This window comes from Seriola dumerili, unplaced genomic scaffold (genome assembly GCF_002260705.1).
Source record: "Seriola dumerili isolate Sdu_G_001 unplaced genomic scaffold, Sdu_1.0 BDQW01000081.1, whole genome shotgun sequence".
Taxonomy (NCBI): domain Eukaryota; kingdom Metazoa; phylum Chordata; class Actinopteri; order Carangiformes; family Carangidae; genus Seriola; species Seriola dumerili.
In genome coordinates, this window is record NW_019174336.1 from 3,777,009 (window position 1) to 3,799,065 (window position 22,057).

Consider the following 22,057-nt stretch of genomic DNA (forward strand, 5'->3'; position numbering starts at 1 on the left):
TATCACCAGTGCTGAGCTGACCTGCTGATGTTAGGAGGTAGGCTGCTGTTCCAGTTGCAAACTCCCAAGTACAGAAGTCTGAACTTGATGTTATTTGCGTTCAGAGGTGGACAAAATACAAAACTCTGTTACAGTCAGTCAAAGATACTCCTGGACAAATATTACTCCAATACAAGTGAAAATTGTTCAGTCATTTTTTTTTTATACCTGAGTTAAAGTACTGGCGTACTTGCTTTTAAAATTACTTTACTAAAAGTATTCAAAAGTAAATTTTTTCTATGTCAGCACATTATTGTATTGTTCCACATTTACAGAACCTACTGACTCTGAAACAACCTACTCAGTGACTGACTGACTGTAGAACCTGTAGAGTAAAAAGCTTGGATATGTAGGATATGCTACAGAGTCTGTAGAAATGGCCATAAAAACACATTAGAATCAACAGGAGTTATTGTATTTCGTATTTCTTTTTTTTCAGCAGTGATGGAGTTTGGTCGTGGTAAACACAGCAAACATTTAAAATGAAAGGAATCTTTCTTTATTTTTAAAACTTCAAACATGGATTTGAGATAGTATTACTACTACCACTTCATAGAAATGTAGTGAGTCAGAGTCAGAATACAATATCTGTCACATGAGTGAGGTGGAGTAACAGTCATACGTTTCCCAAAAAATAGGTAATACTCAAGTAAAGTACAGATACTTGAAAAATGTACTTAATTACATTACTTGAGTAAATGTACTTAGTTACTGTCCAGCCCTGTTTGTATTGAGGAACGGTTTTGCTTCAAGAGGCAGCTTGTGTTCAGTCATTGTGTGCTTGTTTACTGTGGAGCTTCGGTCATGATACAAAAAAATCAATTTTGTAATTTCCTTTTCGGCTCAGTTTTCATGTGGTAAATAAGTAACAAGCAGCTTGTACCCAAGCTGGACAGAAAGCCAGGCTACATCTGGTGTTCTTGTTAAAATGTGCACTGAGTGTGGTTTTTAGAATGGGAGCATTCAAACCAATGGGTAGGACATTACAGTTGTCTTGACTAGAAGTTTTAAATGCTGGTTTTAAAATCTTATTGTCCATCACTCTGACAACAGTCTAATCCTATTTTACAAAGGTGAAGAAGACAGAGCACAGACCTGGATCTAATGTTTCACTCCAAAAAGTTCTTATGCAGAGTAAATATTAACAGAAGCATCAGAAAAGAGCAATCTTTGTGTCTTAGTGCCTAAAATTTGCACTTTGGTTTTATCTATATTTACCAGGACACAGGACTCTTAAGTTGAAGAGCTCTGAACGATTATTCAGATTGATGGCAACATAGAGCTGAATGTCGTCCACAAGAAAAGGAATTTAATGACTAACCTTAAAAGCTGCTGTTCAGTTGTCTATACTCGGGCTGAGAACAGAGGCAAGGTCATCTAGCAGCTGGGCAAAAGTTCAAAGATGTTGAATGTGAAATGCTGATAGATCAGTGTGAGGTTACTCTATGTAGGATCCTGGTTCTAGAGTTAGGTTAACAAAAATAATGAAAAGAGATCTAGTTGCCTGTTTGTTTTCAAGATCCATTTTAAAATATTGATAATTAGCTGAGGCTGATGCTAGATGAAAGGTCACATGGGGCAAAAAATATTTTAATCTTAAGAACAACAGCAATAATTCATAGGAAAGCTGTAGGAGTGAGCAGAGACCTCTAACAATACAATAATGGTATGTTTTTCTGGCCTCTGTTAAATAGCTCCCTGTCTATTCTGTGAGTTTTGCACTTTGGTTAGCAGGTGGGAAGGACGTCCCGATCCTTGTTTGCCGATTTTTGTGCGGGCTGTGGAGGTGGGCAAGGGGGGGAGCGGGGGCAGCGGGGCCTGGCCGGGGGGCAAGACGTGGCCTCCTTTACGGGACAGGTGGCCAATCTCTCTCCTGAGGACCTCAGCCTGCTGCGACTGTGTTTTCACCAGGATCTTTAGTTTGTGGATCTCCTCCTGATCCACATGTCTCCTGTAATCCTGGAACGGCCTGCCCTGGATACACACAAACACAAATACAGTATACATACATACAAATAAACACTCATTTAGAAATAGAGGAAAGCAATCTTAAGTGCTGATATGACATCCTGGGTTTAACCCTCCTATTATCCTCAAATATTACTAACACATTTTACCCTTGTAGTCAATCTGACCCCAGGGATATTTGCCTCCAGAAAATGATTTACAGAAAATTGTTGACCAATGTAGGCTTCCAAGTCAACTACATCCAAGTCTTTCCAACTGTCCCCAAACACACGCTTCCCCTCTAAATTTGTCATCCCAAGTACAATATTTTCAATCAATGGTGTTATGAAGAGCTCTAATGATGACTTGATGTCTTCAACATGGCTGATTGCATATCTGGTGAGGCCTGGAACCGTTTTGATAATATTAGTAGCACTAAGTCTACCCTGCTGTCTAAGTGGGGAAAGGGACCATATTATCTTTCCATTTTTGGAAGGAATCGTTTCTGCTGGTGGTTGAGAGACAACAGAAGGGGTCAACACTCTCATTGTCATCAGATGACAATGCCTCAAAATCAGGGTCCTCCTCAACACAATCCTCTGTCTCAGACACATTCTCCTCTATGTCACTTTCACTGTCAAAGAGCTGTTCCAGAACATCACTGACAGTAAACCTTTTCCCAGAGGACATTTTCATGTGAGAGAGCGTGCAGATTGCACTATACACAGAGCACAATGAGGAATGATTTGGATAGAGGGCTGCTGTGCAAGCTTTTATGTTTGCTCCTCCCTTATTTTGCGTGCAACTACCAATGTCCTTGCGGGAATAACCCGCCCTCCACAGCGTGGGAAATATCAGTTCTGATATTTCAGTTCGGCAGGTGTGAGTACAGTAGGTCACACATACACATACAGACACACACACACCTTCATGCTCATGGTGCGGGAAAGTTCTCATGAGAATATTGCCCCTCCCCCATGTCACGTTAGCACCAAAAATGGAAAATTATGGTCCCTCTACTCACTTCAACAACAAGGTAGATGTGCTGCTAAGAGTGTGTCCCACCACACACACAGTCAGCCATGTTGAAGACATAAAGTCATTATTTGAGCTCTTCATATAACCATCAATTGAAAATATTGTACTTGAGATGATAATTTTAGAGGGGAGGCATGTGTAGTTGGAAAGACTTGGATGTGATCAACTCGCATTCCTCATTTTGGCAGGAGTTCACAAGTCAAGAGGCTTCCCACATGCCCACGCCACGAGAAGCATCAAAGTTCTCGTGGGAATAGTTGTTTTCCCCACCCCCCTGTTATGTATCAACTCAAAAGTATCAAGTCTGCACCTGCAGGTGTGGGGATGCTAGGTCACACACACACAGACAGACAAGTTTTACACAGCTAAAACAGCTTGGGGTCAAATTGACCCATGAGGAACACCGATGCGTGGTGTGTTGAGCAAATTGAAAAAATATCATCATGATAATTTTATGCTTAATCAGTTGTCCCCATCAAATTAGGAAAAATCATGAAATATGAAGCAAAAAAAAAAAAGTCAACTATTATTTTTTGAATGATAAACATTGAATGGGGTCAAATTGACCCCAAGGATAATAGGAGGGTTTGACCCAGGACCTAGACTCATTGGTTCTTACTGGCTATCGCTGAAGTGCCAAAAATATATTCAAAGCAGCATTAAATGATTAAACTGAATACATATATGTGGAGCATTATCACCTAAAAAAGTGGCTAACCTGTTTGCAAACAGCTGCCTACTTTAACATCCAGCAGACACAAAGCAACAAGCAACATAGCTCTGAAAAAAATATGTGCGTCATGCACTACCATGTCCACCAGCTAATCACTGACTTTGTCTGTGTGCTGTTTGATGCTTAGCAGGTAGGTTAGAGTGGGGTCATGTGAAAACAGCTGTCTGCTGCTAGGTGAGAGTGCTGAGGCTGAACTAAGAGCCAAGAACCAAGAAATGTTCCATAAAACTGAATCTATTGAGTGAGCAGGGCAGAGTTGGGGATCTCTGTGGGTTCATCACTACAATCAACCCCTTCATTGATCTGTATTTTTTAATCAATTGGCTAAAATAATCACACTGGCCCTGATTAGTGCTGAAATGCTGACTGCTTGAATTCTACTATCACTCGCAGTGCCAAACCTACAACCAACCCTACAGCTCTGCAGAGCTTTTAAGCTCCTTTTAGCTCAGTGTTTTGGCTTCACAGCACATTTGAATGATTCCCTGTCACCAGCCTTGTTTCCAACAACAGGCAGCTGTTTTCAAATAAGCTCTGATAAACCCACCGACAGTCAAAGTTATTAACTAGCCAGAGACTGAGAATTTCAACATATTGGACACAAACATGACTATGATAATTTTGCTCTGTGTCTACTGGATGTGTAAATGTGTTAGCCATGACAACTTCTCATATGTCAGAGCTGTCTGTCCATTGGTTTATTTTGGAGTTCTTCTACCTCCTATTGGCCAAAACATCGGTTGTCACCCTGAAAGTCTGTGTGAAACACAGCAAAGATGGCGGAGATGCTGCAGAAGTTTGTGGCCAGTTTGAGTTTTTTTTTCAGCAAACTTAGCTATAAACTTCAAGCTTTGATTAATATTAAGTATAAAATGAATTTAATGCACAGAAATTACCACTTTTTTCTGCCTGGCATTGAGTTTACGCTCCAGGTCCCTCTTGTGGTCTAAGAGGTTTGACATGCTGAGGAGACGTTCTGTGTTAGTCTTGGTCGCCTCCATCAGATTCTGACGCGCCTCTTCTACCTTCGCCTGAATAAAGATAACATTTTGAGTTTGAAGAGGTTAACAGCAAATTTGCACACTTGCCAAAGCACACACACACACGTACACACACACATACACACACACACAGGTCAGCATACATCCCACTGTTTGATTTCCTTGGCGTATGCGGCTTCTTTAATGAGCTTTTCCTGCTTGAGCTCCTCCAGCACCCTGTTCCCTGACAGCGTCTGCAGAGCCTCCAGATCCAGCAGTCTCCCATACTTCATCATCATCAGCTCGTCGCACTGCTTCTCCAGCACTACAACATCACACAGATCAACAAACAAATGATTGAATCCAAGAATGTTGCCACTTTCTGGCACTGGGAATTATCACCATGACCAGAGAAGGAATTTTGCTCTTCCACTCCCTGGTGTAACTTTATCACTTTCCAGTAACTTGTTTGTGTTCGTGTGGCATCTGAATTTCACGTTACATCTCTTCACAATATGGGTCCTTACCCTGTATCTTAGTGTCCATGTCCCTGCGGTCGTGGATGAGCCTGACGTGCTGCTGGCGGGCCTGGGTGTACAGATCTCTCTGCTGGCTCTTCTCCACCTGCAGCTGTTTGATTCGCTCCTGCAGCCTGCTCAACTCCGTCCTGTCCACCACCAACGCCGAGCTCAGATCGGATGGCACTGAGCCGTTAAAAACAAACTCAATCTGGGAGACATATGGAGAAGGTGAAAGGAAAGGTCTCTGCTTTACAAAAGGACTTAGCAAGAGATGCAGAGTATTAGTATGGAAGTACAGGGCTGCCAACATTAAAATAAAATCATTTAATCAAATCTTTCATTTCTGGACACATAGAATGAACTAAATTAAAAACTTTAAAAATCCAAGTCATTGTCACATTTGAAAATGCATAACACTATTTACACAAATTTAAACTTGAAATGAATTTGATAAATCATAATTTGTGATTTAATATTGGGCAGAAAATCACTCTGCAATATATTTTGATTGGATGACATTAGACTAAATATCCTTTATTATGGTCATTTTTATGATTGCAGGATTTTCCCAGGGCTATTTTGTGAAATCTTGGGTGTAGGGTGAAATGCACCAGTCAGAGAACATCATTCCACTGCTCTTGATTCTGACCAGAGTTGCCCTGTCTGCCTAGTGTCAACATATTCTGGCTTGTTTTGTTGAAGATATCAAAATAAAGGAAGGCTGGTGTAGTTGCTGATTTGTGTCTGGCTACACTCACGAGCACTTGGACAATAATACCACTGAGTACAATACGGCTGCACTCCATGTTATCACTGCTAACCATCTTCCAAGGTTACTAAAAATGCGCTTACTTATCTGTTGACTTGAGCTTGAATTTTGTTTTGTCTTCACTCAGTGATTAAGTTATCAGTGAACCTCCACAGTTTTTGCCTGTTCACCTGGTGCAGTCTGAGAGGAACCACCACATCCAGTTCATTCATTTTCTTTTGCTTCTCTCTGTTGACCAACTCCAAGTCGTCCTCTACTGCCTTCCGACCGCTCTTCACCGCTTTCTCCTGCAGGAAAAAGAAGAAAGATGCAAAGTAAAACACACACACACACACATGAGGATGCCACTGACAGACAGAACCATGAGAAGCAAAGTTTGACCTTCTTGGTGAGGGTGTCACACTCCTTCTTCAGAACTTCAGCACTCTTCTTCTCCTCCACCAGCAGTTCCTCCAGGTCCAGTCGACGCTCACGCAGCTGCAGTGTATTCTCAAACAACTCTGGCTCACAGCCTGACACACACACACACATACACACACAGAGTCATACTTAAAGCTGAAGCTAAAGTTAAAGCCTGTTGAACTTGAGGCACAGTGAAGCACTATTGAAAATACAAGGGCCCTTACTAAACTAAAATCTCTGCTCTGTCTCGCAGTTACTCTGTGCAGGATTTGAACAGTGGCTCTCTATTTGCAACAGCAATAGGAACTTCAGGTTCTATTACAGTAGAGGACCCAGGGACCTGAGTGCAGACAGTTTCATCATATTGAGCCTGTTTGGGTTGTCTGCATTTTGGATTGGGCCCAGTTAGTCTCAGGTCTTTTTTAGACATGACTAAAACTGTGTGTACGCACAAAGCCAGCAACGTGCACAGGGAACTGAGAGCATGTGCACGAGCATCATTAACACTCCGATTGTTCACGATAAATAGACATAGAGCAGCCCTGATTCCCTTGTTTGTGATACTAGTGACTGCTTCACCAGTCATTAGACCTGTCAGTGAGAAGAACAGCTGAGCAGAAGTGCAGTTTCACTAATTGTGCTGCATTGACGAGATTCTCCAGCAGCACTAGAGCAGCAGTCATTAGCCGTCATTAATCACATGTACCTGAACACCATAAGTGACATCTCAATCATCATTATTTGACATCACACAGATGATAAATGATTAATTTATATTGAAACAGACTGGATACAATTAAAGGATTATTTATGAGGAAGTAACATCTCAAATGTAAATGATTAAATAAATGATATATCTGGCTCCAGGTCTGTCCTCCGTTTCTTGGTCTCTAGTTTACTGTAAATTTATCAGGTGCAGGAAGGTGTGTTTCAGATCAGATCCAGATCTAAAGAACTGTAAAACAGAATCAATTTACACAGATCAAGCAGCGTGTGTGTGTGCGATGACTGACCGATTACATCACATATGGATGATCTATGGAGTATCAGTATACTGTTGCTGTGGGCTTGACAGGGAGGGGGCAGGAAAGATGCAGTACAAACACTCTGCACCAAATTCAAGTAATTAAAAATTGCCTATAAAGTTATATAATTATTATTTGGCTGTATTTGCTGAATCATATTTCGTCACAGTCTGGTGGAAAATGTTCTGTGAGCAAGTGAAATGCTTCGGTACATAGTGCAGGGCTGGACTGCATCATCTTTAAGAATTAAGTCACTGACCTGGAGGGCAAACGCTGTCATCCAGAGCAGCACCTCCATCCTCCGTGCCGCTGTCAAAATCATCATCATCATCATCCCAGTCATCATCTTCATCAGAGTCTTCATCGCTGTCCTCTTCCTCTGCAAACACACATTGGGATGATAAAGGACACATGGACAAATGGACACACACAGCATCACACACACCATGTTGCTTCCCCTCACCTTCACTTCCTGTCTGCTCCTTCTTCTTGACACGTTTGACCTTCTTCTTGAAGACTCTGGTCAGAAACTCTTCAAACTTGTTGTCTTCGCCCAGCGAGGCCTGGAAGGTCGTGATCAGGGCCTTCTCTCTCTCCTGCAGCTTGACTATGTCTCTCTGCTTCAGTTCCAGCTGTTCCTTACATTCCTCCAGCTCTGACTGTCAGGAAACAGACAAGAGGGTATAGCAGCAATCAGAGGAAGAAAATCATGTGTTGACACACAAACAATGTGACAGCGTCTGCACAGAAGACATAGAGTGAGCGACACATTGGCACAATGACACAAATATGCCTGAGGTTGTGTTTACGTGTGTATGATGCAAGTAAAACACAGGCCATTACACGTCTGTGTAGATAGCTGGAAGTTTGTGTTTCTTTTAAATTCAGTCACTTACAGAAACAAATTTTAATTGATCCCCAACTGTCAGAATTAAAAATAACATGCTGTTAGATGCTAGGTGCTGTTTTCTTTTTATTATTGTCAGAGTTACAGTATTGTTGCCTTGTTATTCACTTTGTATCATTTAAAAAGAAAACTCTTGATTGTTCTTTTACTGGACACAATAAAGCACTGCAGATTGGCTGCCAGCCTATTCATTCTAACAACACCATGACAGACAGTTATATTCAGCTTCTGCTACTGATGTACATGGACAATGTAATTATTGTGTCTTCAATGAGACGAGAAGGGCTGCAGAAAGCATCAGATCCCCTACGTAATTGATATGAGTGATAAAACCTAAGTTGTGGTTTTTGGATGTAGAAAAGCTGATATTAGCAAACTTCAGTTTGTATGTAATTGAGAAGCTTTAGAGATTGTTTTAAATATCTTTGTGTTGCTGCATTAAAATGGCTCATGTAAGACTGCTAAGTCTAGAAAATCATGAAAATAGGATTAGATCAGATATTTTTGACACCTAGCCATTTTACTCCCACCAGTTATGACAACTAAACTCAGTATTTGTACCCAAGTATTTGCTTATTTACTAATATCTCTGGTGTATTTGTGTCACCATGGGTATGACAGTTATAACAGCTACCACATGACTGTGGTATGTCTTACCGATGGCTCACACAGACATCAGCGGGATCACATTGACTCTAACTGTTGAGCAGCAGTTGAAACATCAGTTTATAAAAAGTGGCAGCGTGAGCACAAAAACTTCAATCAGTGTGGGCTCTATATTTAGAGTTCAAACAGGAATTTCAGCTGTAAAAGTAATTATTGTCTGAAAAACAGAAATACAGACAAACTAACTTCTGGCTCAATAATAGCAGAATCTCCAAAGTTAGTGTTGTTTTGTTTGAATGCAAGAATGTAAACATTGCACAAGGCCAATGAAGTTGATCTCATCTGGTCTGAAGTGACAGACGGACTACAGTGGAACATGTTGCAAAAAATTTGAATGATGGTTGTGGAAAGAATGTGTCACAACACACAGTGCATCGCCCCCTGCTGCCTATCAGGCTGTGTAGCCACAGACCAGTCAGAGTGGACATTATGTCAAGGCTCATCAGTGTCTGTATGGTTTGTGCTATGTATGTACTTGTCTGGACCTGAGTCAATAAAGACATACATATAAAGACATATATGTGTGTATATATGCATAATATGCACTACTTTAGCAAACCGCAACAGTTTAAGTCACAATGTGTTAAATTTTTATGTCAGTACAGCAACTTTCAGATGTGATTTTGACTGCCTGAATGACTGTCTGATGGCACAAGTTTTTGTTTGTAGGAAAATAAGACAATCTTAGTGAGAATCTGTGCAGTCGATGCATCGCTGTTTGCCACTTTGACACTACTACTAAGCGGGCGCAAAAGTCAGGAGCTTTCAAAAAGGTGATTTTCACTCTGTCTGCAATTGAATTGAAACCAACTGCTGCCTGATGGACAGAAAACAAATATTCGGTACTTCGGTTAGCAATATTGTAGTATGCAAGTATGCAATTATAGGCTAAAATGTAAAAAACCACTGGCATAGTCCTTTAAACAGATTGCTTAAGTACAGGCACAAAGGCACATAAACTCCCTCCCACCACAATGCTGTTCTCCTCCTTCACACGTGCGTTGAGCTTCTCCTGCAGGCTGTCCTCCCTCCTGTCAAACTCCTTGAGCAGCAGCAGCTCCTGGTAGAGCGTCAGCTGACGGAGGTCGGCCATCTTCAGCTGCCAGTCCAGACGTAGCTTCTGGTGACGCAGCAGCATGAGCTTTGCGTCAAACTGACACACTGAACTCTCCATCTGATGATTTTAAAAAACACATAAGCAGATTATATTACACTGTTACAGCCTGTAATATCAGGTGTGCAGTTAATTCTAGACCTTATTTTGTTGATGATTAAGTATTTAATCTAATGTAATGGATTTTTTTTTATTCATTATTCAATGATGATCACAGACCTGCTCCAGCAGGGAGTCTTGCTCAAACAACAGTCTGATCTCCTTCTCCCTACGGAGCTTCTCCTCAAGCTCGCTCAGCTCCATTCCCTCCTCCTCTGATGTGTCTTCTTCTTCTCTGGTTCTTCTTTGGGTGCTGGAAGTCCCCTCTTCTCCTCTCTCCTGATCATCTTCCTCTTTCTCCTTCTCCCCCTTCATCTCTTTCTCCAGCTGTTCCAACAAATCTGTAGTTCCCCCTTGCTCCTCCTGCTGAATGGACTTAAATCTGTTTTAAAATAAAAGGTAGATATACTGTTTATCATCAGAAGATGATCAAAAGAATTGATGACTGCTATAGATCTGCTTGTCCCCTAAAAAATCATGTTCTAAAAGTACAGTATTTATTGTGAACTTTGGTCTGAGTGTAGACTTGGTCTTGACTCCTGTACCTCTGTTCCCTCAGAACACGGTATCGCTCCAGGGTGGCGCGGCTGTACTGCAGCCTCTTCTCCGGGGTTTCCTCCGGTAGCATGGTCGGGAGGGCGGGTGGAGGGCGATGGAGATGGGCCGCCAGACGCTGCTGGACCTTTTGGAGCTGCTGAGCCTGAGCGCGCAACTGAGACACCAGGCAAACCTTTGAGTCCCGCAACGCCACGATACGTCCATTCATCTCAGTCTGCTTCTCACGGATCTGATAGGATGGATGGAGTCATTAAATTAATCTTCTATAGCTGCAACTTATGTTCTTTTCATTAATCTATTGTTTTTTTTAATCCGATCATTCCAACCCAAAGACATTTGGTTTTCAATGAGATACGCAGCCAATGAGATGAGCATACTTATTATATATTACTAAAAGAAATTCATGCTGTGAATGAGCTAAGATATGTATGTGTGTTTGTGTGTGTTTGTGTACATTTTCCTCCAGGCCAATCAGCTGTGCTCTCTTGCTCTCAGTGTTCATCCTCAGGTGTTTGGGCACCGTGAAGTCTTTGGCTGACTTCAGTTTTAAGTCTCCGATGTTCTCTCTGGCTTTACAGATGGCCTGCACGTCCAGAGGATCCTCACAGTTGTCGTCTGGCTTCTCTGCGTAACTGAGGCACCAACAATGCATCACAGTTTTGCCCCATCATTGAAATAGTTACACTTATTACACTTACACAGCTCCAGAGCACCATCATGGGTAAATCTGGCACTATATTTTTTTAAATTGATCTTTAAGAATACAGGGAACACCGTGACCATTCAATAAAACCACTTAAATATCACTAGAGCCCAGAGTACAGAGGTAACATGTTGATCATGAAACTCACAGTTGATCCCATTCCTGCTTCCTTTTCTCTATTTTGGCTCGAGCTTGTTCAGCTTTCTCAGCAGCCTTTCTGAGCCTCTCGACCTGCCGGTCTCCCAGCTTAATCCCTGCTGGACGCGCCACCTTAGGACGTACCACCTCCTCCTCTGGAAAACACATAGAGGTGAGAGGTCAAGCATGTCTTTGATGAGTGAAACCAACACATACACACACTTTCTTACCCTCTATGCTACCGCTGTCTTTTGCAGGCTCGGCTCTGGATTTCCTGCGTTCTGGTGCAGTATCTCTGTCAAGCTGGCTGTGTTTGCTCTGATGTCTGAGCTGGGTTGAAGGCTTGGTGAGCGTTGGCAAACGGTAGGTAGAGACTTTGTGGTCGGTGCAGATGGCGACCACAGTGACCACTTTGTCCTCCAGAGAGTCTTTGAACCTGCAAACAAACACATATGTGAAAGGTTTTATTCTGGTTGGAGGCTGGTTTCCTTTACCGTATAACTTTGTACCTAGGGGCAAAATCCAATTCAATTAAAACATCTCAGGATGTCAGGAGGAATATTCAAACTCATATATAAATCTTATTTATATCCACCATCCAAAGCATCATGAAGCTGAAGCATGTGCAGAAAACTAGATCAAACCTATTTACCAAAGTTCACATTTAAATCTGAACATTTAAAAAGAAAAAAGTGATTAATAGACAATAATCATCATTAGATGTGTTTGTCTGTGTGTATGTTTGTGTATGTGTGTGTGTGTGTGTGTGTGTGTGTGTGTGTGCGTGTGTGTGTGTGTGTGTGCGTGCGTGCGTGTGTGCGTGCATGTGTGTGTGTGTGTGATCAGTCAGTACCACTCCTGTAGTTTGCTGAGTGCTATGTGGGCACGCTCCTCCTCCCAGGCCAGCTGCTTTCTGACCTCCATCACCCGCTGGGACTTCACCCTTTCTGCCTCCTCACTGAAACGCTGATCCAGCTGCAGCTCCTACACACACAAACACACACACATAGCACATATAACTGAGGACACAGCATTATCCCAAACAATTGTCCAAACAGTGTGTTTACATTTGTTTAAGAAACAGTTACAGTCAGCTTTCTCCTGTGTCTTGGTTTCTTAAATGTGATGTAAACAAGAAACCTGTTTTTCATAAGGAGCTACAACTAACACAAAGTCACCTCTATAAGTCTAAACAAGTCAGCAAGCAGTTAATTCTGTTGCTTCAAATAAGTAAGCCATGCTTCCAAAATAAGGTTGTGGTGGTGGGAAATCTGACCAGCTGCGTGTTATGCAAATTTACGGTAACCAGCCTACCACAGTGAATGTAAAGGCATCTTCCGACTCCCTACCTCTGATTACTTGAATAAAAAGCTGAACTGAATGATGGTGACAGCTAATCATCAGTCTGACATACTGTGAGACATACTGTATAAAGATTCTGTCAGTGAGGAATAATAATAATAATAATAGTTCAATTTAAAGAATATTTTTGCCCCGCACTGATGTCTCACTTCTGGTGTGAATTTTGGTGAATCTTAGCTTTGTTCTAAAACTAAATCAGAGCTGCTACAATGGAAAACAGCATGAACTGTCAGACCAGTGGATAAGACCCAGGTGTGTGTGTCTCTACCTCAGGTTTCAGGCGAACATGCTCCGGCAGACTCTGGTTTATGTCCAGCACCTCTTTAAACTTCTTCTGGAGCTGAGCCATCTTCTTCCGCTTCTCTGTGATCTTCAGCTCAGCCTCCCGTTGCAGACGGTCCTTCTCCAGCTTCTGTTTAGCCGTCTCTATGCTGGGGGGAGTTGGGGGGGGTTAGAAAGTTAGAAGAGAGAAAACGTTCATGATTTTCCGGCTTCAGAGTGACCCCAAGAACAGCAGCATGTATGCCCCCAAGTGTAATCAGTGCTACATCTTTAAAAAAAATCTTCAATAAATGCAAGAGATCCATATAAATAATGAGAAATGCAATACAGACAACAGTTATCTACTCAATAGATACTTAATAAACAGAGTGAGAGAAAGAAAGAAACATGGTTGATACACAGAGGAAGACAAGAAAAGTGAGAGAGAAAAACAAGAAGACCAAATTATCCCTAAACAGTTTATTCACACTCACCTGTAAGCTGCTGGGTCCTCAATGTCCTGAGCCAATGCCTCATTTTCAAGACCCACCTGTTAGAATAACGTGAACAACATGACACAGGTCATCCAGTTTGCCAACCTGCACTATATTGTTTGCTTTTACATGCCATTAATGTTTGTGGCCCGTCATTTCTGTTCGAAAAACCTTGCTGATACGGCAGAAGGCCTCAATCAAAAACATGCGCCAGCTGTGACAGTTGAAATGTCATTTAAGTGCAGGACACCTGTCAACAACTGACCTAATACCGGACTGCACAGTTAGATTCCTTTTAAATTCCATTTTAATTTGTTTAAAAATATGAAGAAATGTGACAGAAATGTGACAAATAAAACGTGGACCGACCCTCGGTGAAGGAACCTTGGCCCTCTTTCTCTGGATCCCTTTCTGCAGCTCCTCTGGAGGAAGCAGGCTGAAGGAGAAGATGTTCCCATCATCTCCCGCGGTCAGCACAAAGTGTTCGTCATGGCTACAGCGAATGTGTCGCAGCTGCCCGTACTGGTTGTCGTGAACACTGAGAGCCCAGTAGGCCTGCATGGAGGTGAGGCTGTGGTCACCGGGCTGCAGCAGGTAAACCCTGATGGAACCTGAGTGCATGCCGCAGAGCATCAGCTGTCTGTTGGAGCTATGACACACCAAGACAACAAAGAACCAGGTAGGACACTTCAACTACCACGTTACACACGTAACACTGTTGTGGTGCATATGTGAAAGAGGCTGTAGAGTAGAAGAAAACTGATTTGCTTGTTTGCCCTCCAGCTTACCTAAAGTTGACGGAGCAAATAGGGTCGTCATCTGTGTTGTCAACAGGCAGGAAGCCAAAGGGCTCATCCTGCCGTTGGTCCGGATCCTCATCCTGCTTCTCAGAGAACTTACAGTGATACAAGAAACCTGAGTCAAAGCCTCCCTACAGGAGAGACAGAAAAGATCCATCCTCAGATCCCTTTCCTGGATACTTTCTGTGAAGTGTTATCATGTCATTTGTAGATACAGTATGTGTTAAAACATCCTTTCTTCAGCTTCTGGTAAAGTTCTAGGGTGGTGGAAAACAGTCACTTGGTCAATATGTGTTTGGTTTGCAATCAGGATCAAAGAATAAGTGATACGGTTATGAATCTGACTGAACATTTCAATACTTTTAGTACTAAACAGTTACATACACAGCCATATTAAAAAAATCATCCTGCTGGCCCCGTATTCTTCATGTGTTTACAATCTACCTATAGTTTTGTCGTCCTGATTGTTCATACTGTAACTGTTCTTTGTGGGTCTACTCTGTCTGTCTGTCCATTCTGGAAGAGGGACCCCTCCTCTGTTGATCTTCTTGAGGTTTCTTCCCTTTTCTTCCCTGTTAAAGGACTTTTTTGGGAAGTTTTTACAGATTGAATCAAAGGTCTAAGGCTAAAGAGTGTACAGATTGTAAAGCCTTTTGTGGTAAATTTGTGATTTGTGATATTAGGCTACATAAATAAAACTTTGAAATCCCTGTATGACTGTCTAACGATTTAAAAATTCCTCTCTTTTTTATTTAATCGATATACAAGTTGACAAATTCGGTTGATTTTAGGTGATTGACTCCATCGTCCATTGTTACTATCTCCTGATTGTTGAAACGTAATAGCGCATTGACAAGAAATACATACTGTGTGTGTCTATGTGTGTGTGCGTGTACCATGTGTGTGTGTGTACCATGGAGAGCCAGAACTGGCCAGGCTGTGAGTAGAAGCCACAGTAGAGAGGACTTGGAGGGTCGGGGATGTAGATAGGCGGTAACTCTTCCTCTTTCTCCTCTTCTTCTTCCTCTTGCTCTGCTTCTGGCTGCTTCGATTCTTTCAACCTCTTTTCTCTCTCTTTCCTCTTCTTCTCCTTTACAGCTTGACGTCTTGCGACTTCCTCTTCTCTCTGAATTGCAAACATACAAATAAAAAACACAATAAAATCAGGCATCAGTCCTTTAAATAAATAACGTTTAAGACAGCAGGAAATAAAGGACAGAAAAATACTTGAATGACAACAGATATGACATCACGAGTAATTACAATGTAGATTACACACAAAACATGCAGTATAACGTAATACAGCCATAAAAAGCGACGTACGATTAAAACCCAGCAAATGAAAGCTAAGACAGACTAAGCAAAGACCTTGATTCGAGATTTGATGCTCCTGAACCTGAAGGATCTGCTGGACAGCTCAGGCAGCTGGAAGGTTTTAGTTGGCTTCTGGGCCTCCGGGTCAGGACACTGCACCTCAGTCACGTGACCACTCTGACACAGGATGAGCAGCCTGTTTTCACTCTGGGTAAAAATGTAAAAGAAATCGGTCAAACTGGTAACGTTTCATCAGAGAGAAATTTGGGTGAAGGTGGGTTGGGTCAGTGTTTCCCTTTCTGACGGCCACGATGGCCGGAGACCAGACTTACATGGGAATGAGGTGACCACTCCAGCCCCTGCACAGGCCCGGGAACGTGGACAAAGCCGATGGGGTTGTATTTTTCCCCGACAATGAAGAAGAACACAGTGCAGTCTGAGCTCTGAGCAGGAAGGTCGAGGTGACAGAACAGAAAGGTGAGATGAATAACAAAAAGAGGAAATAAAACACTTTGTAGAAAGTACACAATGTAGTTGTACACAATGTAGAAAACAATAAATAAAGTCACTGAGGTCTCATCTATGACTTTATCTGATGTGAGTGAAATCCTCAATACTCAAAAGATCAGTGGCACAACATCAGTGACATATTTATATTAAACCTTTAAGCCTATTTTAAAAATCTAAGATTTCCAAAATCATGTGTTTCAAAAAACAGACAAAGCAAGTTGTGTTTTTCATAATAGTAAACAAGCATTTTGACAAACTGCTGTTTCCTGTGAAGTTGGTAGTTTTCTAATGCTGGCTCTCAGTGATAAACACAGTTTTCCAGGAAAACCTCTTACTCCTGTGGCTAAGATGTCTCCGTTTCGCTCATATGCCACAGCAGTTACAGGGGCATTATGGGGTTTGAAGGCCTGTTTGAGGCGCAGCTTTGCTTCTCCTTTGGGGCTGCGCCCGGTGACCACATTCAGCCTCTGTGGGTTGTACAGCTCCAGTAAGCGGACCACCCCGTCCTCAAAACCCGTCACCAGTAAACCTCCACCCTGGTTCACCTAAAGACAAAGTCCAGAGGTCAGTTTTCTTTCACTTGTGGTAGCATGATTCATTTTCATACCGGCACACTCACCAAAGGTGGAGCCCAGCTGAGAGCAGTTCCACCCTGATTGAAGCGGCTGGTGGTCAGCTCTGTTTTCGCCAGGAAATCAAAAACTCGGACTGAACCTGGAGAGCAGGGAGAGACGCAGTACCCGTTATAGTGCGCCTGTGTGTCAGCGTGCGTGCAGGTGTGGAAATGTGTGTGACTCACGGTCCAGAGCGGTCGTGGCCATCAGGTGGGATTTCTTCGACACATCCAGGCCCTGGATCGCTCCGGCGTGGAAGGAAAACAGGCACTCTGGATCAGGAGTCTGCACACAGGAAATACATTAACTGTCATCACACTGCGAGAGCATACTGTGTTTTTTTTTTACAACTATTTATTAGATGATTGAATATGATATGCTTAATGTTCTGTTTAAGACACTGGAAGGGTACTCAAACATATTTTGCACTGAGCCACATGACAGCTTGCTGCAGTAGTACAGTGACTTGCCGTGTAGGTGAAGGAAAGATCCAGTTTCCAGATGGCTCCGCTGGAATCCTTCAGTGTAAAACAACATAGCAGAGGGAGTGAGACTGGATCATGCATTTCAAATGGTTTTGAAGAGTGACTTTTGACTTTTTTGCCCCTCTGACCTGAGCAAACCAGATGAAAGAGTCAGGCAGGGAGCTCTTCACCACAGAGGAGAGGCAGACGTTGTGTCCGACCACCATCTCATTCATGGGCTCAATCTCAAACCTGCTGCAGTCGCTGCTACTGTCGGCAGAGTCGATGCTCTCAAAGTCCCAGCCCTGCAGGGGAGGAGGGGTGTTGTTACAAAGTCATACTGGTTGTACAAATATATGATTACAGAAACTCAGGATTATCGTCCCTACTCAATCAGTCTTATTGGGGATGTGGAGAAGAGTCAACCATCTCTTCAAGATCTAAAACAGTTGATCTAATTTCTGTGTAGAGCTTCAGTTCATGTCAATATAATGTGACAATGTTTTAGGGATTTAAACTGCTGCCATCACAAGATATTTAAACACAAGCTATGGCTCAAAATCAAAACCATCACTAATGTGGAAACAATCACCAAACAGTCAAGTATCTTACCTGGACTACTCCATCAGAGCCAATTGTCATCAGCTGTCCATCCTCAAGGGCAAATGGCTGGACCATCCCGGCGTGGCAGGTCCGCCCCTCCTTTCGACAAATCTCCACCTTAATGGCATTTCCATCCCACAGCAGCAAGTTGCCCCAGTCTGTGCCGGACACCACCTGACAAGAAGACACGAAGTGAGGCGAGGGTCAGAAGTAACGTTTAGTTCTCTTGACTCCTACAGAGGATTTTTCCAAACCAAAATATCTTTGAAAGTTCACCCATGACCTTGCAAACAGCAGCAGACAAAACCAATCTGACCGCAAAGCCCCCCCCCCCAAACAAACCCAACCTGTCAGAACAGCAGAGCACAGACCTTTCCATCAGGAAGCTCCACGTAGCCCTCGATATCAGTCGCTGCGGTTTTTCCAAAATTTCCAATAAGTCCTTGCAATTTAAGACCAGTGAATGTGCTAGCCATTTTCCAAAATCTGATAAAAAGAGGGGGAGAAGGTATTATCACCTTATATGAAACACATTATCTATCAATGTATCAATGGAATAATTTAACTTTTGATGTCTAAGGTAATTTCTCTGACAGTTGCAGTTTCATGAGGGAGTTACAGCAGTGGTTTCCTCGAGTTTCCTCAGGTTATCTGATCACCAGGAAGTCACTGATCCTGGCCAAGAAATAGTCACATTACCCACCGTAAAACCTCACCTTTGCATTTACCCTTGTGTTTTTGTACAAACATGGGAATTAGTGAACTTAAGAGGAATTGATTTAGTTACCTCTGGATAGAGCCAGACTAGCGCTTCCCCCTGTTCCCAGTAGCTGTCCTGAGCTAACATGACTGCTGCTAGCTCTAGCTTTATATTGAACATACAGACATGAGAGTAATATTGACCTTCTCATCTAACTAACCGCAAGAAAGCAAATAAGCATATTTACCAAAATGTAAAACTGTTCCTTTAAAAGCACCGCAGTCTGCCCTTATCTAACTGAGTTTAATGTCTTTTCATGGTAGTTCAACATCAAAAGAAAGAAAACAAAAACTCCCTGGACTATTTTCTGCTACTAAACTAGACGTCATTTGTTAAAAAAAAAAAGTAACTGAGTGAACCTAAAATGTAGATCATAGCAGTGTTTCTGTAGCAGGGTTTCGGGGTTTTAGGATGATTCAGTAGGTTGTTTACTTGATGTGTCCAGATCCTGATGACGTGAGCAGTCCTGGGTTGTATGGGGAGAAGCTGACTCTGTAGACCTCCTGAGAAACGGCCTTGCAGCTCAGCATCACCTCCTCCTGCCTCCAGTTCCACAGCGTCAACATGTAGTCAGGCTCGCAGCCCACACTGGCCAGCAGGCTCCCGTCACGGTTAAAATCCACAAAGCTGTACGCCTTCTCTGTACCACCTAAAGACAGGCAGGTTAAAACACGATGATCAAATAATGAATGATAGATCATGTGAAAAAGATATAACTGTTTGAATCTGAGTCCCATTTACCTCTGAGGATGCGGTACGGTCGTAACGAGGGATATTCATATATAATGACGTTGGGCTGGTTTCCCTTCTCTGCTGAAACAAAGTAGTCTTTGCTAGGGTGTACCTTTACACACACACACACACACACACACACACACACACACACACACACACACACACACACAAATAAAATACTTAAGAGAGCTCCAGAGGTAAAAAGGCATAAAAGCCTTGATTTAAAACTACTTACAGAGTCCCACCATATTATCAGTCGCAGTGAACATCAAGTCTACATACATACACATTATTTTGTGGTAGTTCAGATTTTTCAGGTCAGTCTGCACAAACAAATGACTTAAATGAACCAATGGCTTCCCAGAACAGCGAGGAAAAAATAGATCCGAAAAGTATAAAGTATTAACGTATATAGGATTTCTGGTAAATGGGCTCAAACAAACAAAACCACAGGTGTTGTCTTTAAAACAAACAAACTTCTGTAATTACATTTATAAGTACTGCGGCACTGGTATTTAGTGAAATAGTACTAAGTGTTAATCAACTGATGCTTATCCTTAAAAGTAGTGTAGGAAGGACTTTAACATTGTAAGTGATCCTCCATATTCTTTTACCTAGTTAATACTCTAGTAAATCCTCAAACAGCTACTCAAGTACCACAACTTTAAAGCTGTACTTGAGTAATTGTAAAGTTATCTTTCTGTTTTTCCATCTCATCAGTGTTTCCTGCTGTCAGTCACAAACAGACTTGAGCCTCTCGAACATAACGTAGTTTGTCAGCCATCTTACCGTGATGGAGCCGATTCCTCCTCCGCTGCAGGAGCGGAGGTATCTCTGCTCCTTGGTGGAAATGTCCAGCAGGACGAGCAGGTTACCTGCTATGAAGATCAGAGTTCTGTCATCCAGCACCTGCAGGTTCGCCCTGCGCCCACTGTCGTATCCAAAGGAATGACTGGTTGTAGAATGAATTAAGGATTAGATCAGATTCACTGTATGTTATTACTCTATAGTCTGTGTATGGCACACATAGTATAAATAAAAACATTTTATAGTAAGAATGCATACATGATTATTGTTTTATTAGTCATTCTTATATCTATATACCTATACCTATATCATACATAGTATACACATAATAGGTGAAAATACTAGTCACAGTTCTCTTACATTGTAATGTGTATATTGTATATAGCAATGTAATGTCACCTCTCTAATTTCTATCATTTATTGTTGTATTTGTATTTTTTCATTAAAATAGTTTGACTGAAATAAATAATGATCAATAAAGTAGATAGTAATAAGCCTGCAAACGAACTGAAAACAAGGACTGAAAATTATGTCTTGGTGAAGAAACTTCAGGGCATTAAGACTTATTCTCACTACTGAGCAGCATAAACTGTGTTAGTTAGGTGAAAAGGCTACACTTGCAAGTTGAAAAAAAACTGTATTGAGTGTCCTAATTGCCTCTATTTTCTAATTATGAGGAGAAAATCTGAGAAGAACTATGGTGTGAAATGTTTTTTTCAAAGAAGGATACGAAAGGTGCAGGAGGTTCTCTGGGATTTCAGAGTCGGGTGTGATGGATGGTCTGGAGTAAACATCCTCATACTTGTAGTACGTGTCTGCAGAGAGCTGCTTTTGTGATTCCTCGTCAATCTCCTGCTGCATCACTGAGTGCTCAGTATCACATGCTGTGAAGGACAGCATTGACAGCAGTTTTACAGCAGACCTGCAGTAACTTGTGCATTTTACCCCAAAAAAGAGCATTGAAAGAAAAATAACTATTCCAATGTTTTTTTTAAAATGAGATATTGCATTTAAAAGTCTGGGTCTTGAGACTATAAAAACCATCGGGTCATTGGAGACTCTAATTGGTTACTGAGAATATGCTAAATAAAAACTTTTAGTTTAACTGCCTCTCCCCGTTAATTTACAAGTTGCTTTACGGGGAAATGTTCTTAATTTCAAGTGACAATTTGTCTGATTGGCACAATGAAATCACACATTTTCACCACCTTCAATTCTCATTCTTTAACTGATTAAAAGTTCATTTGACTTCATTACACTCCACCTGTCATGTTTGCTTAACTACACTTCTACTGATATTCCATTCAGAACTTACATTTAAATCGATACCTCAACTTATTTCCGATATTCCATTTTTACTGGCATTTCACATTCATGTAGTGGGTTTATTTTTACTCTCATTTTAACTGTTTCAGCAGAATCTGAAGGCCTTTTGCTAGATATGACTCTACCTTCAGTGTTTTCCTCAGCCTTTTCACCGACACAAGCTGTGTCTTCTTCCGCCATTTTAAATTATCTGCTGCTCTGTCTCATTTATCTGTAAAACAAACAGAGGAATTTATTATTCAAAGACATTTCCAACTCGACCAAACAGACGTCAGGCTTTAAAGTACGGGGAAGGTGATAGCAAAGCGAAATGCAGCGTCTGGTTAACACTTACTGACGTTTTAAAATTAACTCTGACTCATATTTAA

The 22,057-nt window shown here is 41.8% G+C and overlaps 1 protein-coding gene across 1 annotated transcript; it reads right to left on the reverse strand.

Annotated features, from left to right (window-relative positions):
• Window positions 1-1,725: 1,725 nt before the first annotated feature.
• On the reverse strand, window positions 1,726-21,869 carry cfap44 (cilia and flagella associated protein 44). Its single transcript, XM_022744436.1, has 34 exons — window positions 21,815-21,869; window positions 21,094-21,247; window positions 20,346-20,508; window positions 19,563-19,665; window positions 19,254-19,470; window positions 18,433-18,547; window positions 18,071-18,235; window positions 17,608-17,763; window positions 17,465-17,512; window positions 17,180-17,279; window positions 17,000-17,094; window positions 16,716-16,925; window positions 16,203-16,313; window positions 15,925-16,077; window positions 15,470-15,682; window positions 14,545-14,687; window positions 14,126-14,405; window positions 13,757-13,812; window positions 13,270-13,432; window positions 12,493-12,623; window positions 11,870-12,075; window positions 11,650-11,794; window positions 11,253-11,430; window positions 10,786-11,027; window positions 10,361-10,622; window positions 9,998-10,201; window positions 7,918-8,113; window positions 7,714-7,833; window positions 6,409-6,539; window positions 6,198-6,314; window positions 5,265-5,466; window positions 4,902-5,062; window positions 4,654-4,788; window positions 1,726-2,013 (listed from the first exon to the last, which is right to left on the reverse strand). Exons 1-34 carry the CDS (start codon window positions 21,867-21,869, stop codon window positions 1,726-1,728), a joined length of 5,418 nt encoding a protein of 1,805 aa, XP_022600157.1.
• Between the last annotated feature and the right edge of the window lie 188 nt (window positions 21,870-22,057).

What these genes read in the sequence shown, in the direction of transcription:
- cfap44 (XM_022744436.1), bottom strand. Translation starts at nt 21,869, where the DNA reads ATGGCGGAAGAAGACACAGCTTGTGTCGGTGAAAAGGCTGAGGAAAAC. An exon ending in CCAAGGTTCCTTCACCGAGG is followed by an intron (nt 13,813 to 14,125) that starts GTCGGTCCACGT and finishes TTATTCTAACAG; the next exon opens with GTGGGTCTTGAAAATGAGGC. An exon ending in AGGAGGAGAACAGCATTGTG is followed by an intron (nt 8,114 to 9,997) that starts GTGGGAGGGAGT and finishes GTTTCCTGACAG; the next exon opens with TCAGAGCTGGAGGAATGTAA.